The sequence below is a fragment of the Gopherus flavomarginatus genome, chromosome 9 (assembly GCF_025201925.1).
Source record: "Gopherus flavomarginatus isolate rGopFla2 chromosome 9, rGopFla2.mat.asm, whole genome shotgun sequence".
NCBI lineage: Eukaryota > Metazoa > Chordata > Testudines > Testudinidae > Gopherus > Gopherus flavomarginatus.
Genome location: NC_066625.1, coordinates 85,015,008 through 85,035,792, shown reverse-complemented (window position 1 = coordinate 85,035,792; position 20,785 = coordinate 85,015,008). Strand labels below are relative to the sequence as shown.

Genomic DNA, 20,785 nt, shown 5'->3' with positions numbered 1-20,785 from the left:
AGTGCGGAAGTGCATTGTGTGCTAATGACCACCAGTTGGCCTCAGTTCTCCATTTCTTATGCGTGTTTTCATAGGCGAGGCCTACACTGCACAAAACCCCTGCAGCAGCATGTCTCAGAGCCCGTGTCAACTGACTCAGGCTTATGATTTGGGCTAGAAATCACAGTGTAGGCATTCAGGCTCAGGCTGGAGCCTAGGCTCTCAGGCCCTCCCCTCTCCCCAGGTTTCAGAGACCAGGCTCTGGCTCAAGCAGGAACATCTACACTGCTATTATTGGCCTCCTAACGAAAGCCCGTGACTCCAAGTCAACTGACCCGAACTCCGAGATTTGCTGCTATTGGCTTGTTGCTGTTTTTTGCTGCAGAGATGTACCCAAAAAGGCTTTTTTTCAAATACATCAATCTTCCTTCCCTTACAAGTTTTGCTGTATATTGGGAAGATGTATTTAAATAGGTGCTGCCAGCCCTTAGCAGACTGAAGATGATTCAATCATAACTCGTAAAGTCACTGCAGAGAGAGCAGATTTAAAAACATACATCCCTCCCCAATGCATTCTGTGCACTGTACCTGTAGCCGAATTAGGAGAACTCTTGCATTTCTTAATCTGATATCTCTTCACTGCCACCGGTTTTCCTTGGTATTTTGCCTGATATATAATGGTTCCACTTCCACCCTGGCCAAGAACATTGTTTTCATTTTCACTGTATTCTAGTTTACTATTTTCCAGAAATAGTCTGCCAAAAATGTTAAAAAAAAATGTTTAAAGGAACTGTCATTTGTACATTTAATCTGATTTTTTTCACAATTTATAAAAGATTTTCATCTCAATAAAAGATTTCCACTGAGAAGACGAGACTGTAAAAGTGACTTCATTGTCCTTAGATATTTTGCATGCCAGTATACATTGCACATTTTCCTCACAGGAAGAGCGATGTGGGCAAATCTGCAAAATGGGCTGTCCACTGAGTTGAACATATCGGAAACCAACAAGATCCTGAAAGGCATCAAGATGCCAAGCTCTGTTTCTAGGCTGATGATGTAAATCCAGCTGATATGGACAATGTGTGGCCAGTTTAATACGTTTTTACTTCCTTTGCCTTCCAGCAGGACTGGGCTGTGCTCTGAAATCTGATTATTCTAACCAGCCTGCTGTTACCAGGCTGCAATTCATCATTTTCCCACCCTTCCTGAGACAGCTTTTACAGCCACTCTGACATCAAACATTTCCACTTTCCTTGTTGTATTAGTCAAATAAAACTCTAACAAATGACACCCCTGATGATGGCCCACGTGCCCCAGTGTTGGCGAGTTTATCCAGAACGACCCATTAAAACTACCTGGAGAAAGGAACCCCTGCTGTTGTGTTGGGAGCTCAGGGAGCAGCTGGTTAGAGCCCTCAGAGCTCTATACCATGCCTAATCATAGGCACCAGCTCCATGGGTGCTCCAGCCCTGGAGCACCCACAGGGAAAAATTGGTGGGTGCTCTGCACCCGCTGGCAGCTCCCCACCCCAGCTCACCTCCGCCTCTGCTTTGCCTCCGCCTCCTCCCCCGAGTGCGTCACTTCTCCTCCTAGCTCCCAGCGCTTCCTGTTGCAAAACAGCTGTTTCGCAGCAGCAAGCGCTGGGAGGGAGGGGGGAGGAAAGGGAATGCAGCGTGCTTGGGGAAGAGGCGGGGCAAGGGCGGGGATTTGTGAAAGAAGTCCAATGGGGCAGGGAGGGGGCAGAGTTGGGGTAGGCAGAGGCGGGGCATGGGTGGAGTTGGGCTGGAGCCAGGGGGGGCACGAGCACCCACGGGTGCCGGGAAAAGTTAGCGCCTATGTGACCAATAGAAAGAACTGAGTCATACAGACAGCATGAGCTGTAAAGGACACAGGACTGCTGTCTAAGTGCCCAGATGTCCTTATGAAGGACCCCCAGACATTTTATACTCTAATTACTAAGAGTGTACTCTTTACCCTCTGGAGCCCACTGTATGCCCATCTTATACATATCACACATATGGGGTCATTTATCATCAGAGCCATGCAAAGTGTTTGCATTGGGACCAGATAACTGACGGCTGCTTACAGGCTTGATGAAAAGGCAAAATTCAACCCAGTTTCATCAAAAGAGTCAGTGCAAACATTTCAAGGGCTGGTTAGAGGTTTCACACGGCTCTGGCTCAATTTGCTTTCAATAGGTGTGTTCACTTATACCCAAAACTGAGCTGCATGAACCAAAGCAAATATTACACAACAGGTGCAATGCAAAAGATAGAATATTAGTTACATGGAACTCTTATTGATTTAATCTAAGCATGGGAATAAAAATGTCTACTCTTCCCTTAAATCTGTTCCTAGATTGTGGCTCTTCCCCCTGCCCTCCTTATAAAGCATATAATAGCCTTGATGAAGACATCCAAGGTCATGTATGCCAGACTGGACACAAAATGGCCTCCTGACTTTCTTCATAGGTTGATTGTCCTCAACAATCTTTCAGGGGCAGTATATATATGTGTGCTAGCAAGCAAGCTAGAGATAACGAGGTCAGTTCAATCAGGGAGGATGAGGCCCTGTTCTAGCAGTTGAGGTGTGAAAACCAAGAGAGGAGAAACTGGTTCTGTAGTTGGCAAGCCATTCACAGTCTTTGTTTGAGCTGATGGTGTCAAATTTGCAGATGAACTGAAGCTCAGCAGTTTCTCTTTGAAGTCTGGTCCTCAAGTTTTTTTGCTGCAGGATGGCCACCTTAAGGTCTGCTATAGTGTGGCCAGGGAGGTTGAAGTGCTCTCCTACAGGTTTTTGTATATTGCCATTCCTAATGTCTGATTTGTGTCCATTTATCCTTTTCCGTAGAGACTGTCCAGTTTGGCCGATGTACATAGCAGAGGGGCATTGCTGGCATATGATGGCGTATATTACATTGGTGGATGTGCAGGTGAATGAACCAGTGATGGTGTGGCTGATCTGGTTAGGTCCTGTGATGGTGTCGCTGGTGTAGATATGTGGGCAGAGTTGGCATCGAGGTTTGTTGCATGGATTGGTTCCTGAGCTAGAGTTATTATGGTGTGGTGTGCAGTTACTGGTGAGAATATGTTTCAGGTTGGCAGGTTGTCTGTGGGCAAGGATTGGCCTGTCACCCAAGGCCTGTGAAAGTGTGGGATCATTGTCCAGGATGGGTTGTAGATCCTTGATGATGCGTTGGAGGGGTTTTAGCTGGGGGCTGTATGTGATGGCCAGTGGAGTCCTGTTGGTTTCTCTCTTGGGTTTGTCTTGCAGTAGGAGGCTTCTGGGTACACGTCTGGCTCTGTTGATCTGTTTCCTTATTTCCTCGTGCGGGTATTGTAGTTTTGAGAATGCTTGGTGGAGATCTTGTAGGTGTTGGTCTCTGTCTGACAGGACTCCACTGGCCATCACATACAGCCCCCAGCTAAAACCCCTCCAACGCATCATCAAGGATCTACAACCCATCCTGGACAATGATCCCACACTTTCACAGGCCTTGGGTGGCAGGCCAATCCTTGCCCACAGACAACCTGAAACATATTCTCACCAGTAACTGCACACCACACCATAATAACTCTAGCTCAGGAACCAATCCATGCAACAAACCTCGATGCCAACTCTGCCCACATATCTACACCAGCGACACCATCACAGGACCTAACCAGATCAGCCACACCATCACTGGTTCATTCACCTGCACATCCACCAATGTAATATATGCCATCATATGCCAGCAATGCCCCTCTGCTATGTACATCGGCCAAACTGGACAGTCTCTACGGAAAAGGATAAATGGACACAAATCAGACATTAGGAATGGCAATATACAAAAACCTGTAGGAGAGCACTTCAACCTCCCTGGCCACACTATAGCAGACCTTAAGGTGGCCATCCTGCAGCAAAAAAACTTCAGGACCAGACTTCAAAGAGAAACTGCTGAGCTTCAGTTCATCTGCAAATTTGACACCATCAGCTCAGGATTGAACAAAGACTGTGAATGGCTTGCCAATTACAGAACCAGTTTCTCCTCTCTTGGTTTTCACACCTCAACTGCTAGAACAGGGCCTCATCCTCCCTGATTGAACTGACCTCGTTATCTCTAGCTTGCTTGCTAGCACACATATATATACATGCCCCTGGATATTTCCATTACATGCATCTGAGGAAGTGGGTATTCACCCACGAAAGCTCATGCTCCAAAACGTCTGTTAGTCTATAAGGTGCCACAGGATTCTTTGCTGCTTTTACAGATCCAGACTAACACGGCTACCCTCTGATACTTAACAATCTTTCAGATTCTCCTTGTGCCTCATAGGCCAAAGTGTCTCGACCACAGTATTGCCAATGAAACGGGGGTTCTTGTGAGTGAGTCAGGCGCCCAGCTCCTTTACTGGAGACATCAAGAAAAATAAACACTTCATCTCACAGCATATGGAAACCTAAATTCGTTCATTATTGAGAGGGCCTCAAAAAATCAAAATCAAAATGAAATGGGTTCCTTCAGCCTGCCCACTGACAGTGTAGTAGGTTGGGGCAAGCCCTCCTTTTCTTGTATGTGCTTTGGTACACAATGCATCAAACACTGGTTAAAAATTAGTGTACAACTTGGAATGGCCTTTGAGTCCAAAAGAAAGGTCTGTCAGACAGGCAGACAGACATGCATTTATAGAAAATCATCCGCCATATGGAATGCTTATCTAGTCCCTAACTTGGACCTGCTAAACCTTTTGATCCAACCCCACACTTTCCTGGTGACTTCCCTGACAAGCCTGGGAGAGAAACTTGCCTACCCTCTAATCCTTTGGGAGATTTTCTTTCCTGCCTTCAATGCCCCAACACAGGGAGTGAGTAGGAATGGGTTAGGGTTTGGTTCAGAGGGTGTGAAAAGCATGAGGAAAAGGCGAAAGATTTAGATTTGTGGTTGGGTAGAAACAGCAGAGGAATTGGGAAGAAACAATAAATCAGAAACCACAGGACGTATATGAAGGAGATAAAGGTCTTTACCAAATCGTTCAGATTCACTTAAGGACATAAGGGAAAAAAATGTGCCAGTGTTCTCTTTTCTTAAAGCATCAGTTCTCCCAACCTCATTCATTATTAGGTTTGTAAAATGCATTAGTCACTGTGGAATAGGCTCCATTACTCAGAGGATTAAAGTTTTCCTGAAGAAATGGGAAAAGTAACCTAGAATAGCTTCTAAGGGACCAAGGTCTAGGATTTTGGTCTCTGCGTAAACTTCAGGAAATATCATCACTTCCTAGAGCAGATTTGATTTGATGCCCACTTTCTGCTGGGTCAAATATGCTTTTGACAGCAAAAGTGCTTTAATTTTCTCAAGGAAGGAAACTGCTATCCAAACCAATTACAGGATACAGGATTCAATCCTCCTAGAAAAGTAGTTAAATAGTTTAAAGTTTCTGTCTGTGGCAGCACAGCCTTCTATAAAGTACAAGGCTTCCTGCAGAGGAGGAAAAGTCTCTCTGATTTGCAGCCAAAGCCCCTGAATCTGCTGCTGACACTGCATGTCTTATATCATCTCACAAGCGCAGAAACTGTAAACTGAGCAAGTGTCACCATGAAGGGATGTTTGTAATTGTTCACCGGGAAGGGTCTGAAAAAATTCATTGTAGATAGGCTGTGTAAGGGCTAGAGGTTGAAGTTAACCCATTGCAGTAACCCGCTTCCAAATTAAAAAGCCCAGCTCTGAACAAATCCAAATTTGAATCCAAGTCTGAACACTGTGGCTGATCCCCAAATCAAAACATCCCCAAATCATATGGACATTCAAATGCAGATCTGGATGGGCACTTTGCAGCACTCTAGCATTGTTAGTGCCCTATTAAAAATCTCCTGAAAGAGACATACTGCACCAACCCCTGTCCAGAATATGTTACCAGGGACAGTAGAGAACAGGGTCACTTTTTAAAAAGTGACTTTCACATCGTACCACAGGAATCTCAGGAGACTTTACAAGGAAATGAGTCACATACTGAAAGTACACTGTGACTGTGTAAGCAAATGTAATGACTATGTAGGTGGATATAGGTTAGGATACAATGACATGGCTGGGAGTCATGGGTAGATGAATTTGTCTTCACATCAAGGGTCAATATGGACCTCCAGTGGTAGTGAACTAGAAGAAATGGAAACTGAATTATTCATAGAAATTTTGAAATCCAGTCAATGACTGTCAATTAACATTACCTGGCAGGAAAATCTGTCATGAAGAGCTCTGGGACCAGCTCTTGTAGAGGAACTGGGATGTTAGGATGACTAGGACATGTGATACAATCCAGTTCTATAGCAGTCAGAACACAATCCTCCATGTTAAAGTATTGCTCATCTTCCGGTTTATCAGGTGGCTCATTCTCCTGTGTCCTAGAAGTTGCACAGATGTGGCATGGGACATACTGTTCCATTAGCAAAGTCCCATCACTCTCCGTGGCCGTCAGTGCTAAAAATAATGTTTAAAAAAGTGATATTGAACAGCAAAGTCCAATGCATTCAAATGTTTACCTCTTCTGCATGAAATCAGTGCTTGAGAAGTCCCATGTAAGTCTCATGTAATCCCTCACTTGACTCCCATGCTTTCAAAACTGTTGATAGTGGCTCCTCTAGTCTATCAACTGTGATAAAAGGTAGCTATTTGCCAAATACACAAAGGCAGCAAGGACAGGGTTGGATAGATACATACTCAGAATTGTTGAGATAACTCAAGAGCCCTCGCAGTTTTTCATTTAGGTATCAGGAATAAGTAACATGCAGGGTGTGCAAGTAATAATTTTTCAGCACAATAGAAATTTAAAAGTTCATGGATAGGAAAAGCCTTCTTATGAAGCAATTCTCCATGGCTTTGGTTAGCTACATTTCAGAAAGATGGAGTCCGCTGCAATGAATAGAAAGGCACAAGTATGTCTGTCCCTTTAAAACAGAGAGGGAGAGAAAACTGGCAGAGCACCTTCCTCTTTCTGGGACACTGCTTTAGCCAGAATCAAGCAGATAAGGAATCAGAGACACAGCATCCAGGGGTCATGGCCCAAAGTGGTCTTTCGTTTGACAGAATCTATCGTAAATGTTACTTTAGAGCGGGGTTTCTGAACCTGTGAGTGAGAGGGTTGTGACCAGTCACAATCTGAGGCAGTGATACTCAGACCTCAGTGGTTCAGGAGCCAAATTAGCAATCAACATTATCCAAAAGAGCCACAGGAGTGTGAAGTCATTGTTTCATTTGCTATATTATTATATATTCCTATTTAAACAGTAGGACAGGGGAAAAATTTAGTATATATAGTTCTGTAGCTACGTGTGAAAAGGAAATATAAGAATTCCTCCTTAGACAACTAGAGGCACAGGACAGGGACACTAGACATGTGCATTGTAAGTTTTAGAAATAGGTCAACAATTCTTGCTGGATGGACTATTGGTTTGTCTTTTTACACAAATGACCCATTGGCTGGCATCCTTCACTTGTATCTATATTGCTAATCATCACTCCATGTCCAAATATGCTTCTTTGGGATTATTGCTCTGTTCAGTCTTCAATGATTAAAAAAAATACCAATCCAAACTCAAATGAAAGTCATATTTTTTTCTTTTCAGAGTGATCTCAGTTAAAACAGAAAAGCAGAGCTGATCTATGACAGCTCGCAGCACTATTTTCTGATGAAGATCTCAGATCAATACATGCCAACACCTATCTCTAAAGCAGCATGCGGTGACCTGGAATACCGCATATCATTTTTTAATCAATATCAATTTGTGGGTTACAAACATCACTTGGGAAGACAGTGGGCCTGATTCTGATTTCCTTTACGGTGTAAATGAGTAACTCCATTAAAGTCAACAGAGTTACACTACTATAAAACTAGCATAAGGGGCTCAGACACACTGATTTAACTTACCTAAGCAGTATGGACCTGACACTTCTTCCACTAAATTCAGTGGAGGATCGGGTCACTGACTTCTGCAGGAGAAGGTTTGGACCCTGTTTGCACCATAACATCTAATTTGTATTTGCTGTTAGGATTTTGAGGGATTGAGCACTCTAGATGCTCACACCACGTGGTGTCAGTAAAGATTTGTATTATATTGCATTAAATCTGCTGTTGTAAAATCCTTGGAGCAGTTCTGAGGAGTTTTTCGCACTCTTCATCTATTGCATAACTTTGTGTACACTGACAGCACCATCAAGGAATAATTTCCAAAAAAGAGTAGGTTGAGATATAACAATGTACAGAATGCTACAGTTCTTCTTACCTGGAAACCATTGATCTATCAAGGAGTTGACATGATCTGTGATGAAAGCCATGGCTGAAAAATCTCTCGCTTCTGATTGACAAATGATTTTAATTCCACCACTTTTTTTCTTTTTCCAGTTCACATCAGAAGATTCAACACTAAGTAATGGAGAGCATGAAACACCCAAATAAGGCATTTGTAAAGCACAAATGTGAACAGTTTTTCTTTAGCAAAATCATTCATTGATAAGCAGAGCCACAAAACCATAAGTAATTAACAAGTATTTAAAAGGAAAGTGTCTTCAATTACACATACATATGATCCCCAAACTGAATCTATCATGAAAATGTCTTTGGAGAGAGCATTCTTGCACAGAAATAAGCAAAAGTTGGATGCTTACAAAGTACACATGGTAAAGAAGGACTTAGTCTGAGTAAAGAGAGGATGGTATAGATTATACTGGAAGCAATAAATAAAGTGCTGAAGGGTTAAGAGTCTTAAAACCCAACATTAAAACTCTAAGGACCATATTTTCAAAGAAGCTTCAAAAACATGCTTGCAAAATATGTGGATATATCCTTTTGTGTACAGCTCCGAATATTTGTGTACAGAGACGGGCTCTTGTGCAAACTGGGTAATTTTATGCAAAGAGCTGAACATCCTTCTGCCCCAACAAAGCCTGAGTAAATGGGCTTTGTGTGAGAATAGAATATGGATAGTCAGATGGTACACATCCGCCAAACCCAAGAGAGAGGAAGGATAGTCCAGTGGTTTGGTACCAGCAGAGAACTTGGGAGACCTGGGTTTAAGTCCCTTTTCTGCCACAGACCTCCTGAAAAGAGAGTCACTCAGCCCAGGAATTAGGCACCTAAGTCCTTTTGAGGATCTGGGCGTTAGCCTTTCTGTGTCTCAGTTCCCCATCTGTAAAATGGGAACAGCACTTCCCTATTTGCAAGGGCTGCTGTGAGGAGAAATACACTAAGATCGTGAGGTGCTCAGATACTACAGTAATGAGGGCACCTAAGGTAAGGAGGAAGAGGCTGTAGGTCAAAACTCCACGGCTGCTAATCTATCCTAGTAGGTGGAACAGTGTCCACATGCCCAATACCCAGACTCCTGGCCACTGCATCTTTGTAAGAATAAATGCAGCTGTTTTGCTTCACCCAATGGAAGGCTTTGCACTAGTCCAGCTCCACCATATCTCACATGTCCCCATCAGCAAGCAAAGCCCCAGGGTTTAAGCAGCACAGAAAAGAAAAGCCCCCTGTGCGGGTGTGAATTGCAGCCATATGGCAGAGACTTTTAAGAGCACTGTGCAGAGATCTGTTCATCTAAACACTTGTTTGCATGTGAAAATGCAAGATTTTCCACAGGCAAACAGTTCTGCTCCAAACATTACTTTACATTTTTTGGAGGTCTTTATATTTGTAGCTGCAACAATATCTGTAAGAAATAATAAGTGATACATTCATAACTGGCAAACAAAGACTGATCCATCACTGTTGAGCTTTGCTTATATATAAAAAAGCCTCCTCTTCAGTTGAAATTAGTGAATGTATAATATTTGGGTCAGGTCTGTTAGTGTCCATTTAGTATGCAATTTTATGAAGTAGGCTACAGGCGAGCACAGATTACCTGAGGTAGCCTCCATCAAAGGTGACAAACAGACCTTCCTGCCAGTAGACTGTGTGAGTTCTCTTGACTCGGAATGTGCTGCAGCGGTTTCTTTGAGTGCCTGTAAAGCTGTAGATGGTCACATTTTTGTTCCTGCTCTTGGTGTTCTTCTTGTTCTCAAAGAGCTGAAATGAGCAGCGTGACACAAGAATTCAATACCGAGACGTCTCACATGGGGATTCCCCTTAATCAAGGAAACAGGGCTGACCCTTCTCTCTCTGGCCATCTTGGATATTTTCCATTATTGTTGTAATTAAAGTGCCCATGTCTTGTAAAACAGCTTGTGAGGAGATTAAAATAAATACAGTCATCACTATGTCAGCAGCTGAACAAGAATTCCAGATCACGTATAGCGGAATGCCCTCACACCAGTGAACTGCCCTCCTGCGCAATAATTAAAATGGATTTTGTATTTACAAATACAAATAAGAAAACACCCGTTTACTGGGCGAGCAAACAATTATCTGCCTCCAGCGCACTGAGCTAGTAAATCACCTGTGTCAATATTTGGGAAGCTCTTTCAATAGGTGGAAAATGACTTTTCTCTATGCTGTTTAAAAACAGTATGTTGAGAATTCAACATGATCATCACTCATAGGCCTACCCATCTGCTGCTTGAACTGATGCCCAGCTAAGTCAATGGGATCCTTCTCATTGACATCAGTGGGTACTGGATATGGGCACTAGTGAGATGCTTAAGATTTACTTCTTGCCCAATGGGATATAATCAGAAATGCTGCCATGAGAGACTTTTACACTATTAAAAAAAATATAACCTGTAAAAAAATGGACATTCCTAACATTTTGAGAAGACTTGGAATTGGAGCATCTCCAAATATGATTAATACTTTTTCTTTAGGTGTCCTATAGTATTGACAAGCTGATACAAGTTAAGTGAGCAGTTTTAAGAAGTGGCACGGTAGAGTTAATGGGTAATTATAATGGTTTCCAATGGAGCTTCCAGGTTATCACTGGAGAGATGCTGCCACATTAACTTGTGCCACCACTAGCAACAACATTAATAGCTTTAACCAACCACGCAAATGCTATTTTTATGACCAGGCTCATCACTTTTTCTCTTAACGCCCTGTCCTGTAACTCTGCTCACGCAAGTAATTAGATTGAAGACAATGGTCCCAATTCTCCTCTTAGTTAAACCTGCATCAATCTGGAGTTACAATACTGGCTTAAGTGGAGTTCCTCTAGATTTGTACTGACATCGAATGAGAGCAGATTCTGGCCCAAATGAACCATTTACATTAGCAAGGGTTGCAGGACAGGACTATAAGGTTATGTCTACACTGCAATCACAGGGTGTGACTGCAGTTCGCACACACATCCCACAGACTAGCCGTAATCTAGCTAGCTCCGGTCCCAAAGCAGTGAAGCTGCTCAGTGCAAACACCAGTGCAGGTAGACTTGCGAGTAATTACCCAGGATTCTGCGCTGAAGTGCATTCTGCCACACCTTCACTGCTCCGGTGGGACCTGAGTTAGCCAGATTAAAGCTAGCACCCAGCAACTGCAATACAGACAGACCCTAAATGATTACAAGCAATCAGAAGATTTTGGAGGCAGTGAAACTGCAAAATAAGCCACCTCGTATGGGGGAGAGAGGAATACACTTTGGGCTATATTGACTCTAAACAATGCTTAATTGTATAAAAATGGAATCAAATTTCAGTAGGACATTTCCTGCTCACCTTACTCACGTGAACAGTACTGTTGAAGTCAATGAGATTTCTCACATGAGTAAAGCAAGCAGAATGTGGTCAAAGAGTATTTGTGAATGAACTCCAAGTGGTATTTATGTTTTTATTAAATGGCATCTTTTATTGTTTTCACTTTCTATTTTGTGAATATAGTAACCTACCTGGAGATCCATCTCTGCAAGACTAATTAACATCCGAGCTATGAACCTCTGCCAAAAGCCAACTGGGACAAAACTCATCTTGAACACTCTTTGGACTGTGTTTGTGGAATGGTGGCATAAGCCATGGATATCTAATGCTGGTTTGGCTGGGAGGAGATGAGGTAGGAGGTAGCTGAAACAAATCAAATGTGACAGTTCAAATCTTCAATGACAGCTTTACAACAGCAGATACCTTGTACTGTGTAATAACTCAGTTTCAGTCTCCACAGAGCATTTTAATAGCACAGCCTACTGCATATACAAAACTTTCTGATATCGCAGCAACATATGAAGAAGGGGCAGAGAGCTACTGCTTTGAGGACTATGCTTAGTGTATGGTATGGAAATCAGCAAGTGAAGAACAGGTATTGTGCACAACACAGTAAGATCTAGTGGAGAGGATAATATCAATATGAAGGGGAGAACATTTGCATAAACAAACATTAACTGCATACCAATATGATATAGTCACTGGAATGGTATTTGGTTTCCATTAAATTCTGAAGTGACTTTTGGACTCATTCAGGCTGACACATGTGAAGATGCTGTCCTGATGGCAGAGAATTACAGCTCCAATCCTGTAGGAATCTTTGAATATAAAAACCTAGGAGCAGTTGTTTACTACAACTGAGCTTCACTCAACACAGATGAGAGGTATCAGAGAGTCCACAGTTACAATTCCCTAATTGCGAGGGCCAGGCTGTGTTGCCCCTCCCTACCCCATGCATTAGTGCAGCCTACGGGTTAGTATAGTTTATCCCTCTACTATATGGCCCCTAAAGGATTATAATGCAGTTGAGAATTGGCTGAGTACAGTTCTGTCCTATCCCCTGCATGCCCTGGACAAACTCCTTTCCTCTCTGAGGTAGGGGAGGCAAGCAGCTGGTACAGCAGCCAGCTCGCTAGCTGGGAGAACCTTTCTCTGGGGAAATTCTGAGTTGGCCAGTTATGACAGAAATCCACCTACTCCATGCCATGAGAGCCACAGAAAAGGGCTGGGTTGTTTCTGAGAGTCAGACCCATATTAGAGTCACAGCAGAACAGAAACCTTTTAGTTTCCATAAAGCTACTGTAAATGTGTTGTTAAGCAAAGAATATGGATATGTCCTATTGCACGGTATTTGAGAAGCTAAGATGTGGGAGGAGAACACTCCTATTTTGAAAAGCAAAATGAGAGGCTGTTGATCTGCAAGAGAAATTCATGCACAAACTATTATTTAGGTAAATTACAGTTTTCAATGACTGCTCTAGCAACAGTCCTCAAAGAAGCAAATTGTGTGTAACACTCCTTTAAAATGGGCTTTTGATACCTAGTAATAATACTGCTTTTCAAACTAGATACTTGCTACTACAACACATACATTAACGGCCACACATTTAATTTAAAGGGATCTCAGCCCAGCCTGGACTTTTGTATTCACAGTCAACTGTATGTGTAAAACTGTGCACATGAATGACAAGATTTAGACACCAAAATATCCGATTTGTAGTCACAATCAAGTAGCTAAGCAGCTTGCTAAATTCTATCATTTGTGCATTGTGCAAGTTCTTTTCATTCTTTGAATGTGGAAGCAAAATTATGGCTTCATAGGGAGAAGATTTTTTCTAAAAATATAACTTCAGGGGGCTAAATAAACAAATAGCTCTTAGAAGAACCCTTTGCAGAATTTTAAATTCTACACTATTATACCCTGGAAAGGTAAATTGAGGCAAAAGACTAAGATTAACCAAGGTAGCAAAGTGTCAGTGGCAGAGATGGGAAAACAACAAGGTAATCTTGGGTCAAAGTCCCACGCTCTAGCCACCAGATCACAATCCCTCTTATGTAGTTAAACCTATAGCGTCCTATGAAGGTCTGTATTAGAATAATCAATTCCAAAAGCCATGCATCACCAGAAAACAGATTATTTTAAGGACATATTTTTGTATATTGTACATATAATATATGATAACATTTTATATGACAAAATTAATCATCCTACAAAACACCCTTGGCATTTAAAACAGTAACCTCCATTTCTTCAATTTGTAAACTGAAAAGAGAAAGGTAAGGCTTTCAGCCTTAATTTAAAAACCAAGACAAGGCTGAGCTACATACATCTTAGGCAGTTTGAATTCCAGAGATGCAGAGTATATCAAACTAAAAGTTCTTGCTCCATAAAACTAGTGGACACACCTTGTGACAGCCAATAAATTTGCCTTAGCATATCTAAAAACGTGTCTAGGAATGTAAGAAATATGAAGGCCAGTGATGTCTGCTGGACCAAAACCACAGAATGGTTTATAATACAGACGGAGATTCAACACAGCGTTTGAGCAGCAGCCAATGTAAATTTCGAAAATATGTGAAACATATCCCCTTCCACCCTTCTCAGCATGTAAACTGGCAGCTGCTTTCTCTGCCAGTTGCAGGGTGTGGAAAGCCCTATCAGGCAATCTAGACAATAACTGCAAGAGCCTAATCACAAATAACTGCTCCAGTCTGCCAGGCACAAAAATTAATGCAATCAGCTGTAGCAACGTTCCATCAACGATGGGAAGGCATATTGTAACCAAGCTTAGATGGCTTCAAATAGATCAGTTAAAGTATAAAATAACAAACCCTTTCCTTACTATTGAGCCAGGGACAACGTAATTGCCTTTGAGAAAAATGGCAGATAGGGACAAGGAGTCAGGAAGGCATTTAGGATTAAGCAGAAACATTACTGCTTTATCTGTGTTAAGCTGGAGAAAATGTGCTGGCAACCGGGACTGGGTAACTGACAGTCATAATGACAGTGCTGAGAATGCAGCATTTGTGGCAGCATTAAGAATTCCTGAGGGATTTAGAATGATGAAGCAGTGCTATAGCGGCAGAGCTAGGAAATGACATGCAAATGTTATACCGGAAAGGCAACAGGGTTATGACTTAACTATTAATTCAACAATCAACAAACAGAAAGGAAAATAGTGGGGAGAAGGGAACTAATTATAGTGAGACGAGTTGGGTGAAGCAATATCTCTTTTTGGACCAGCTTCTGCTGGTGGATGGTGCAAACTTTCAGGTCTACACAGAGCTTTTCTTCAGGTCTGTGTAGCTCGAAAGCTTGTTGCTTCCATAAACGGAAGTTGGATCAATAGAAAGATATTATGTCACCTGCCTTGTCTCTCTCACATCCTGGGATCCATGAAGCTACAACAATTCTGCAAACAACTATGGAAGCTTCTACCAGTGACACGGCTGGCTAATATTCACTACCTAAATAACCATTTGCTCTCCCTCTGGCTTAGCCATCACCAGTGATCATTACTAAGGCTACATTTATGTCACAGAATCCGTGACTTCCAGAGACCTCTGTGACATTTTCTGCTTCAGCCTCTGGGACCAGGGGACTGGAGCTGGCAGACAGCGGGGCCCTGGCAGCATTCCAGCGACAGGCGACAGCCTTCTCAGGGTCCCCCTGCAGGGTTCCAGCAACAGACGACAGCCTCCTCATGGGGGCCTCCTCAGGCTTCCAGTGACGGGTGTGTTATAACATATTCCCAGATTTGGACCTTAGCGTCCAAAATATGGGTGTTAGCATGAAAACCTCCAAGCTTAGTTACCAGCTTGGACCTGGTAAAGCTGTCACCACCCAAAAAATTAGAGTGTTTTGGGGCACTCTGGTCCCCCCAAAAACCTTCCCTGGGGACCCCAAGACCCAAATTCCTTGAGTCTCACAACAAAGGGGAATAAACCATTTCCCTTCCCCCTCCTCCTTCCCAGGTGTTCCCTCCCTGGGTTCCTGGAGAGATACACAGAAGCAAGCTCCGTGAATTTAAACAGAGGAATTCCACCCTCCCTATTTCCAGTCCTGGAAAACACAAGTACCAAGATAGCTAATCTCTCTTCCCCCTTAGCCAGAGGGCATGCAAAGTCAGACTTAGTAAATCTAACACCCATATTTTGGACGCTAAGGTCCAAATCTGGGAAATATGTTATGACAGGGTATGGGGAGAAACCCCACAGCTCCCAGCCACCACGGTAGTGGGGAGAAACCATGGGGCTGCAGCAACAAAAGGCATAGACAGGTCACAGCTTCTGTGAATTTTTGTTCATTGCCCGTGACCTGTGTGTGACTTTTACAAAAAATAACCATGACAAAATCTTAGCCTTCGTTATTACCAACATACCTGTTATTGGCTACTGGCAGTGCAATTTCAAACTTGGCCAGGAACTGGAAATACTGTTCTTCTGTTTGTTCAGTAAACCCTGTGCCAACTAACAACATCCGGAAATCCTCTGCTTTGATTAATCCGTTCTTAGCAACAGATTTTGAGCTTTTAATATTAAATATTCTCTGAAGACATTCTGATAACCAGACTGGATCAAGGAAATAGAGGTTTCTCAGTCCATGGCTGGTGTCTGGGAAATGCAGCAATGTTCCTGTTTCTATAAGGAAACTGATGGCTGTTAAAAAAAACAAAAAAACAAAAGAGCAAGATACCAGTGTTATGAAACCGTACTACAGACAGCAGATTAGAAGAAAGCCTTGATCACTTCATCCAGCCAACGAATACACCAGAAACGTGCCAGGGTGTAGTCAACAACCAGCATATAGCATTTACATGCAGAGGCTACAGCTAACTACATCTCATTTCTTACAACACAGCTGCAAATACATCTTTATTGTCGGCAAGATACAAGCTTTCAGGCTACACCAAACTCTTCTTCAGGTCTCTGCCCCACCCCAACTCAGACCCTGATCCTGCCGTTCGCACGGATGCAGAGTTCCCACTGGTGGGAGTACTGCTTGGGTGAAGATTGCAGGACTGGTCCCTCACACTTGAAACTCAAGACAGTTTTAATAAAATATGTCAATATTCATTCTGTAGGACTGGCTGAGACCATGTCACAGCAGGTGGGCAGACAAAGGGATGGTACTTTAAACCAGCAGCACACAAAATCCTATTCTGGACTGGCAGCAGAATGATTGTCACTTGGAGAGTAATGACAGTAGATGGAATGTGACTAGATTTTAGGGCCCTGGAGACCTCCTGGAGACCGATTCCACTACCCATGATTGTTACCAATCACCTGAATAGAGATCTGCACAGACTCACAATCTTTTACAGTAACAATCTCAACAGCAGCCACTTTTAGTCTCCTAATATTTGTAAATTCCAATGAAAGTTAACTTCAAAGCAATGACTGGGCTCCCGAGACATACCGGCTTGTAAGTCCTCATAGTCTTTGATATCATTTCCAGGGGTTTGCTCTACAATTTGCTCTATTTGTTTGTCTGTTAGATACTGCACATCATCATTTTGACTCCTTTTCTGTTGTTCTGCTAGGACGGATTCTTGGAGACTAAGATAACTTCTTGGTATCTGTAAATCACATCAGAAAAATAGCACAACAAATTCCAAACAACAATCACGCTACCCAGCAGTTGGGTTCAAAGACAAGTTTGAGAAGCAAGCTTATGAATTTGGTTGTTTTCCAAAATCAAATAACTTGCAATATTCGTGTTTGCTTGTTTTGTTGTTGGTCTATGGCTGCTGATACGCTGTATACATTTCCTATAGCTATAACCAAAACCCAAACATAAAAACATAAAACAAAACAAAAAATAACCCAGGTTCACTACGATTCTCATTAGGAAAAAAAAAACCACTCACCAATCTCGCTGCAAGCATCTGCGAGCAAATAGAGCTGCCGACGTCCTTCATGTTGCAAGTGACTTGAAATATCAGCTGGCGGAGCCCATCAAGGCCTTCTAGGGTCTTACATGATAGCTCACTGCAAACGAGAACCAGGGGGAAGGACTGTGAGCCATTAATAAAGGTTATGATTCTTCCTTTAGCGTCTGCCTACACTGTAATTAAACACCTGTAACTGGCCCATGTCAGCCGACTTGGGCTCAGGTGATGGAATTGTAAAATTGATATCTAGATGTTTGGGCTCAGGCTGAGAGACAGGGGTCCCAGAGCCAGGGCTTCAGCCCAAACCTGAACTTCTGCACAGCAATTTTACAGCCCCACAGCCCAAGCGCAAGTCAGCTGACATGGGTCAGCTGCAGGTGTTTAATTGCAGTGTAGACAGACCCTTAATGTCACTATTTCTTTAGCTGTTATTTGGAACTTCTAATTTCCGGTGCCGGAATAAATGGGGTGGGATGGTGGCAGGGTGCTCTCAATGAGGGTCCTTGGCTTTGGGAAAAAATACCAAGAAATGTGAGAAAAACACACATTGGTTCAGATACTGCCCCTCCCAGTGCCATGTGCTGTGCATTGTTCAGGGACACACAGAGCTCCCTCCCTCAGGGGAATGCCACGGTGGCACAAAGCCAATGTATCTAGCTCGTCACCATCCACCCCCTGCATAGGCAATGCTCTGGGATGAGCTGGGAGCATGAGATGTCAGCAGTCCATAGGCGACCATTCTTGTCCAACTGGTTCGGCCAGCCTCAGGTTCAGGGAAGTAGAATGGTGGCTTATAGCTGCCTTTCCCCCACCCTAGGTCCTGCCCAAAATGCAGCTGGCTGGACCTTCTTTATGCTGAGTCCCTACAAGCTGGCCTTCTCCATTCTCTTACAGCTAGGAAATGCCTGTCTCCATATCATGCTATTCCTGGCCTCCTTGTTTGCTGCACAGGAACACTCCTCTTCTGCTTCTCCCCATAAAGACTCTTTACTACCGATTCCACACTTGGTGGGGAGGGAGGGAAGGGGAAGAAATTTGTTTTAAAGGAGTATCCTGTATTTTAAACCCTGGCCATTGAGTGGTAGAGGGCAGGAGGATAGGGGGGGAAGTATGCACTTACACAGCCGGGAGCTGAATGAATGGTGGATGAGAGTGCTTTTGTCTCCCTCGCACAAAGGCATTCTGCAACTACTCTGGCTGTCCCCGCGCAGTGCTCGGGGGAGCTGTGTTCCTGTCAGCTCCAGGTGAATGATGGTGAATGAATGAAATTGTTTGGGGTTGGGGTGGGGGTAGGGGGAAGGAAGTTGTCATAGTGTCTCCAGCTGAGAGGAAATGAATGAGGAGAGTTGAACAGGAGTCTGGAGGCTGACAGGAGCTGAGAGCAGACTGTGATGGGGAGAGTCTGAGCAAGAATATTAATTAGAGTTCAGGGTTAGGGTGAAGGGAGTTTCCCTTAGAGAGAGAGGTCCGAGTGGGCTGCTTTACGGTGGCAAGAGGGTGGCTGTAATGAGAGTGAGTAAGAAATGATGGTACCATGGTAAAGTGCAGCATCATTACATTCGGTGACATGCTGCTAGTGCAGCTAGCACTGCATGCAGGGTAGGCCCAGGTAAAAGCTGGACTCACAAGTGTGTGTCCTGGACCTAGTTTTAGTGCAGGCAGGAAATACAACGCCTATTGCACGCTGATCAAAGGAGCCGCTCTGACTGTGAGTGTGAACACTCTGCCTGGGTGGGAGCTAGGCCATACACCAAGCAACAGGTGGTTTTCCTGCTGTTAGGGCAGATACAGGAGGCTGGGAAGCTCAATGCTGTGTCTGTTTACCAGATGCAGAATGTCACAGCAGAGCTCTTCACGCTGACAGTGTGAGCAGCTGGTGCAGCAGCATACCCCTTTTCCCAGCTATGGGAATTTAACATCAGCTACTGGGCCTAGTCAACTGTTTCTACCAGAGATATCAGGAATTTCCAGCTGTTAGGAGTCAGTGACAAGTTGCTACTGTCTCAGCACAGTGCTCAGCAATTGCACACGGTTTGGATGCTGGGAAATGTAAGTCATCTATTCAATTTCCCAGCCCGAGGATTCTGTGTTCCCCAAGTGCACTCTCACACCAGGCAGACGTGAGAGAGCTGGGCTGAACTCCATGACCTGATAATATAATGAGCAGTCGACGACTCTTCGGCCTTTCTAAAATAAAAAATGATGTAGACTGTAAGCCCTTTGTGGCAGGGACCAGCTTTTTGTTCTGAATTCGTACAGCACCTAGCACAATGGAGTCCCAGTCCAGGATCAGGAATCCTAGTTGCTACGAGAATGAAACTAATATGTAATAATAGTGTTGTAAAGTTACAAAGGCATTTATCTTGCAAATATTACAAATCCCATCAATCTATTGTTAATTGGCAGTAATAATGCTTAGATCTTATAGAACAGTTGCCATCTTTATCTTTAAAGCGTTTACAACATTAATCACTCAATGGATACAACTCCCTTGTGAACTAGTTAATAAACTTTATCCTGATGTAAGCAGAGTCAGGATGAGCTCTACCCTGACATCTGGTGGTGAATTATGGGAAGCGTGGGAAGAATTTCAGAAAGTGATTTGCATGGGCACGCCCAGCATAGCCCAAGGCAGCCTGGGATGGTTATTTTGACAGCTCTGGGATCCCCAATTTCTTTGTTATTGGGGCGGGATAAATAAAGTGTTGCCACCCGATTATGTGAATGAGGAACTACGAGACTGCTTTATGACAGAGATGTCTCAATATAAATTAAGTGACACTTCCTAGACAAGGGACATGGGTTTCAAAACCCAGTGAAGGGAGAGAGGTTGGGGACTCGTGTGTGTACCTGATGGTATGGGCCCCTTTTGAGGGCCTGGGACACTGATTGCACATCCTCCTCTCTCCACTGTTAAAGAGTAGAGCTAATTTTGATTCCATTAGGAGTCCATCTAAAGACTACTGAGCTGACTTCATGTTGGACCAACGGTGCACCAGCGCCAGGGCTCCCCTACTATGAGCTGAAATCGCTAAGAGCTGGAATCACTAAAGAGCTGGAATTATGGAGCTGAGAGCACTAAGTGCTGTGCTAACTAATGGGGGGAGCCTAAAGACCTATCACTAAGCAGCTGGCAGAGCAGAGCAGTTTGCAGGATGTTGGAGCAGCCCATGGCACATGAGCGGAGTGGCTCACGAGTCGGCTGGAGGAGCGGCACACCTGGTGAGGCGGAGCTGGTCGTGGTGAAGGCTGCAGCAGAACTCCACGGAGACCCATGTAAGGTGCCCCTTACCACTCTGTGTGGGCCCCACCACCC

At 43.6% G+C, this 20,785-nt stretch overlaps 1 protein-coding gene across 4 annotated transcripts in view; it reads right to left on the bottom strand.

The window, feature by feature from the left end:
• Nucleotides 1–20,785, bottom strand: part of LRRK1 (leucine rich repeat kinase 1) — a 114,842-nt gene that overhangs the window by 20,160 nt on the left and 73,897 nt on the right. For all 4 annotated transcript variants that reach the window (XM_050967457.1, XM_050967458.1, XM_050967456.1 and 1 more), the window contains 8 exons: nucleotides 17,446–17,566; nucleotides 16,995–17,154; nucleotides 15,958–16,234; nucleotides 11,767–11,938; nucleotides 9,856–10,019; nucleotides 8,239–8,378; nucleotides 6,187–6,436; nucleotides 568–734 (listed from right to left, as the gene is read on the bottom strand). In XM_050967457.1, the coding sequence (XP_050823414.1) occupies nucleotides 568–734; nucleotides 6,187–6,436; nucleotides 8,239–8,378; nucleotides 9,856–10,019; nucleotides 11,767–11,938; nucleotides 15,958–16,234; nucleotides 16,995–17,154; nucleotides 17,446–17,566 (1,451 nt within the window). The remainder of the gene's footprint in view (nucleotides 1–567; nucleotides 735–6,186; nucleotides 6,437–8,238; nucleotides 8,379–9,855; nucleotides 10,020–11,766; nucleotides 11,939–15,957; nucleotides 16,235–16,994; nucleotides 17,155–17,445; nucleotides 17,567–20,785) is intronic.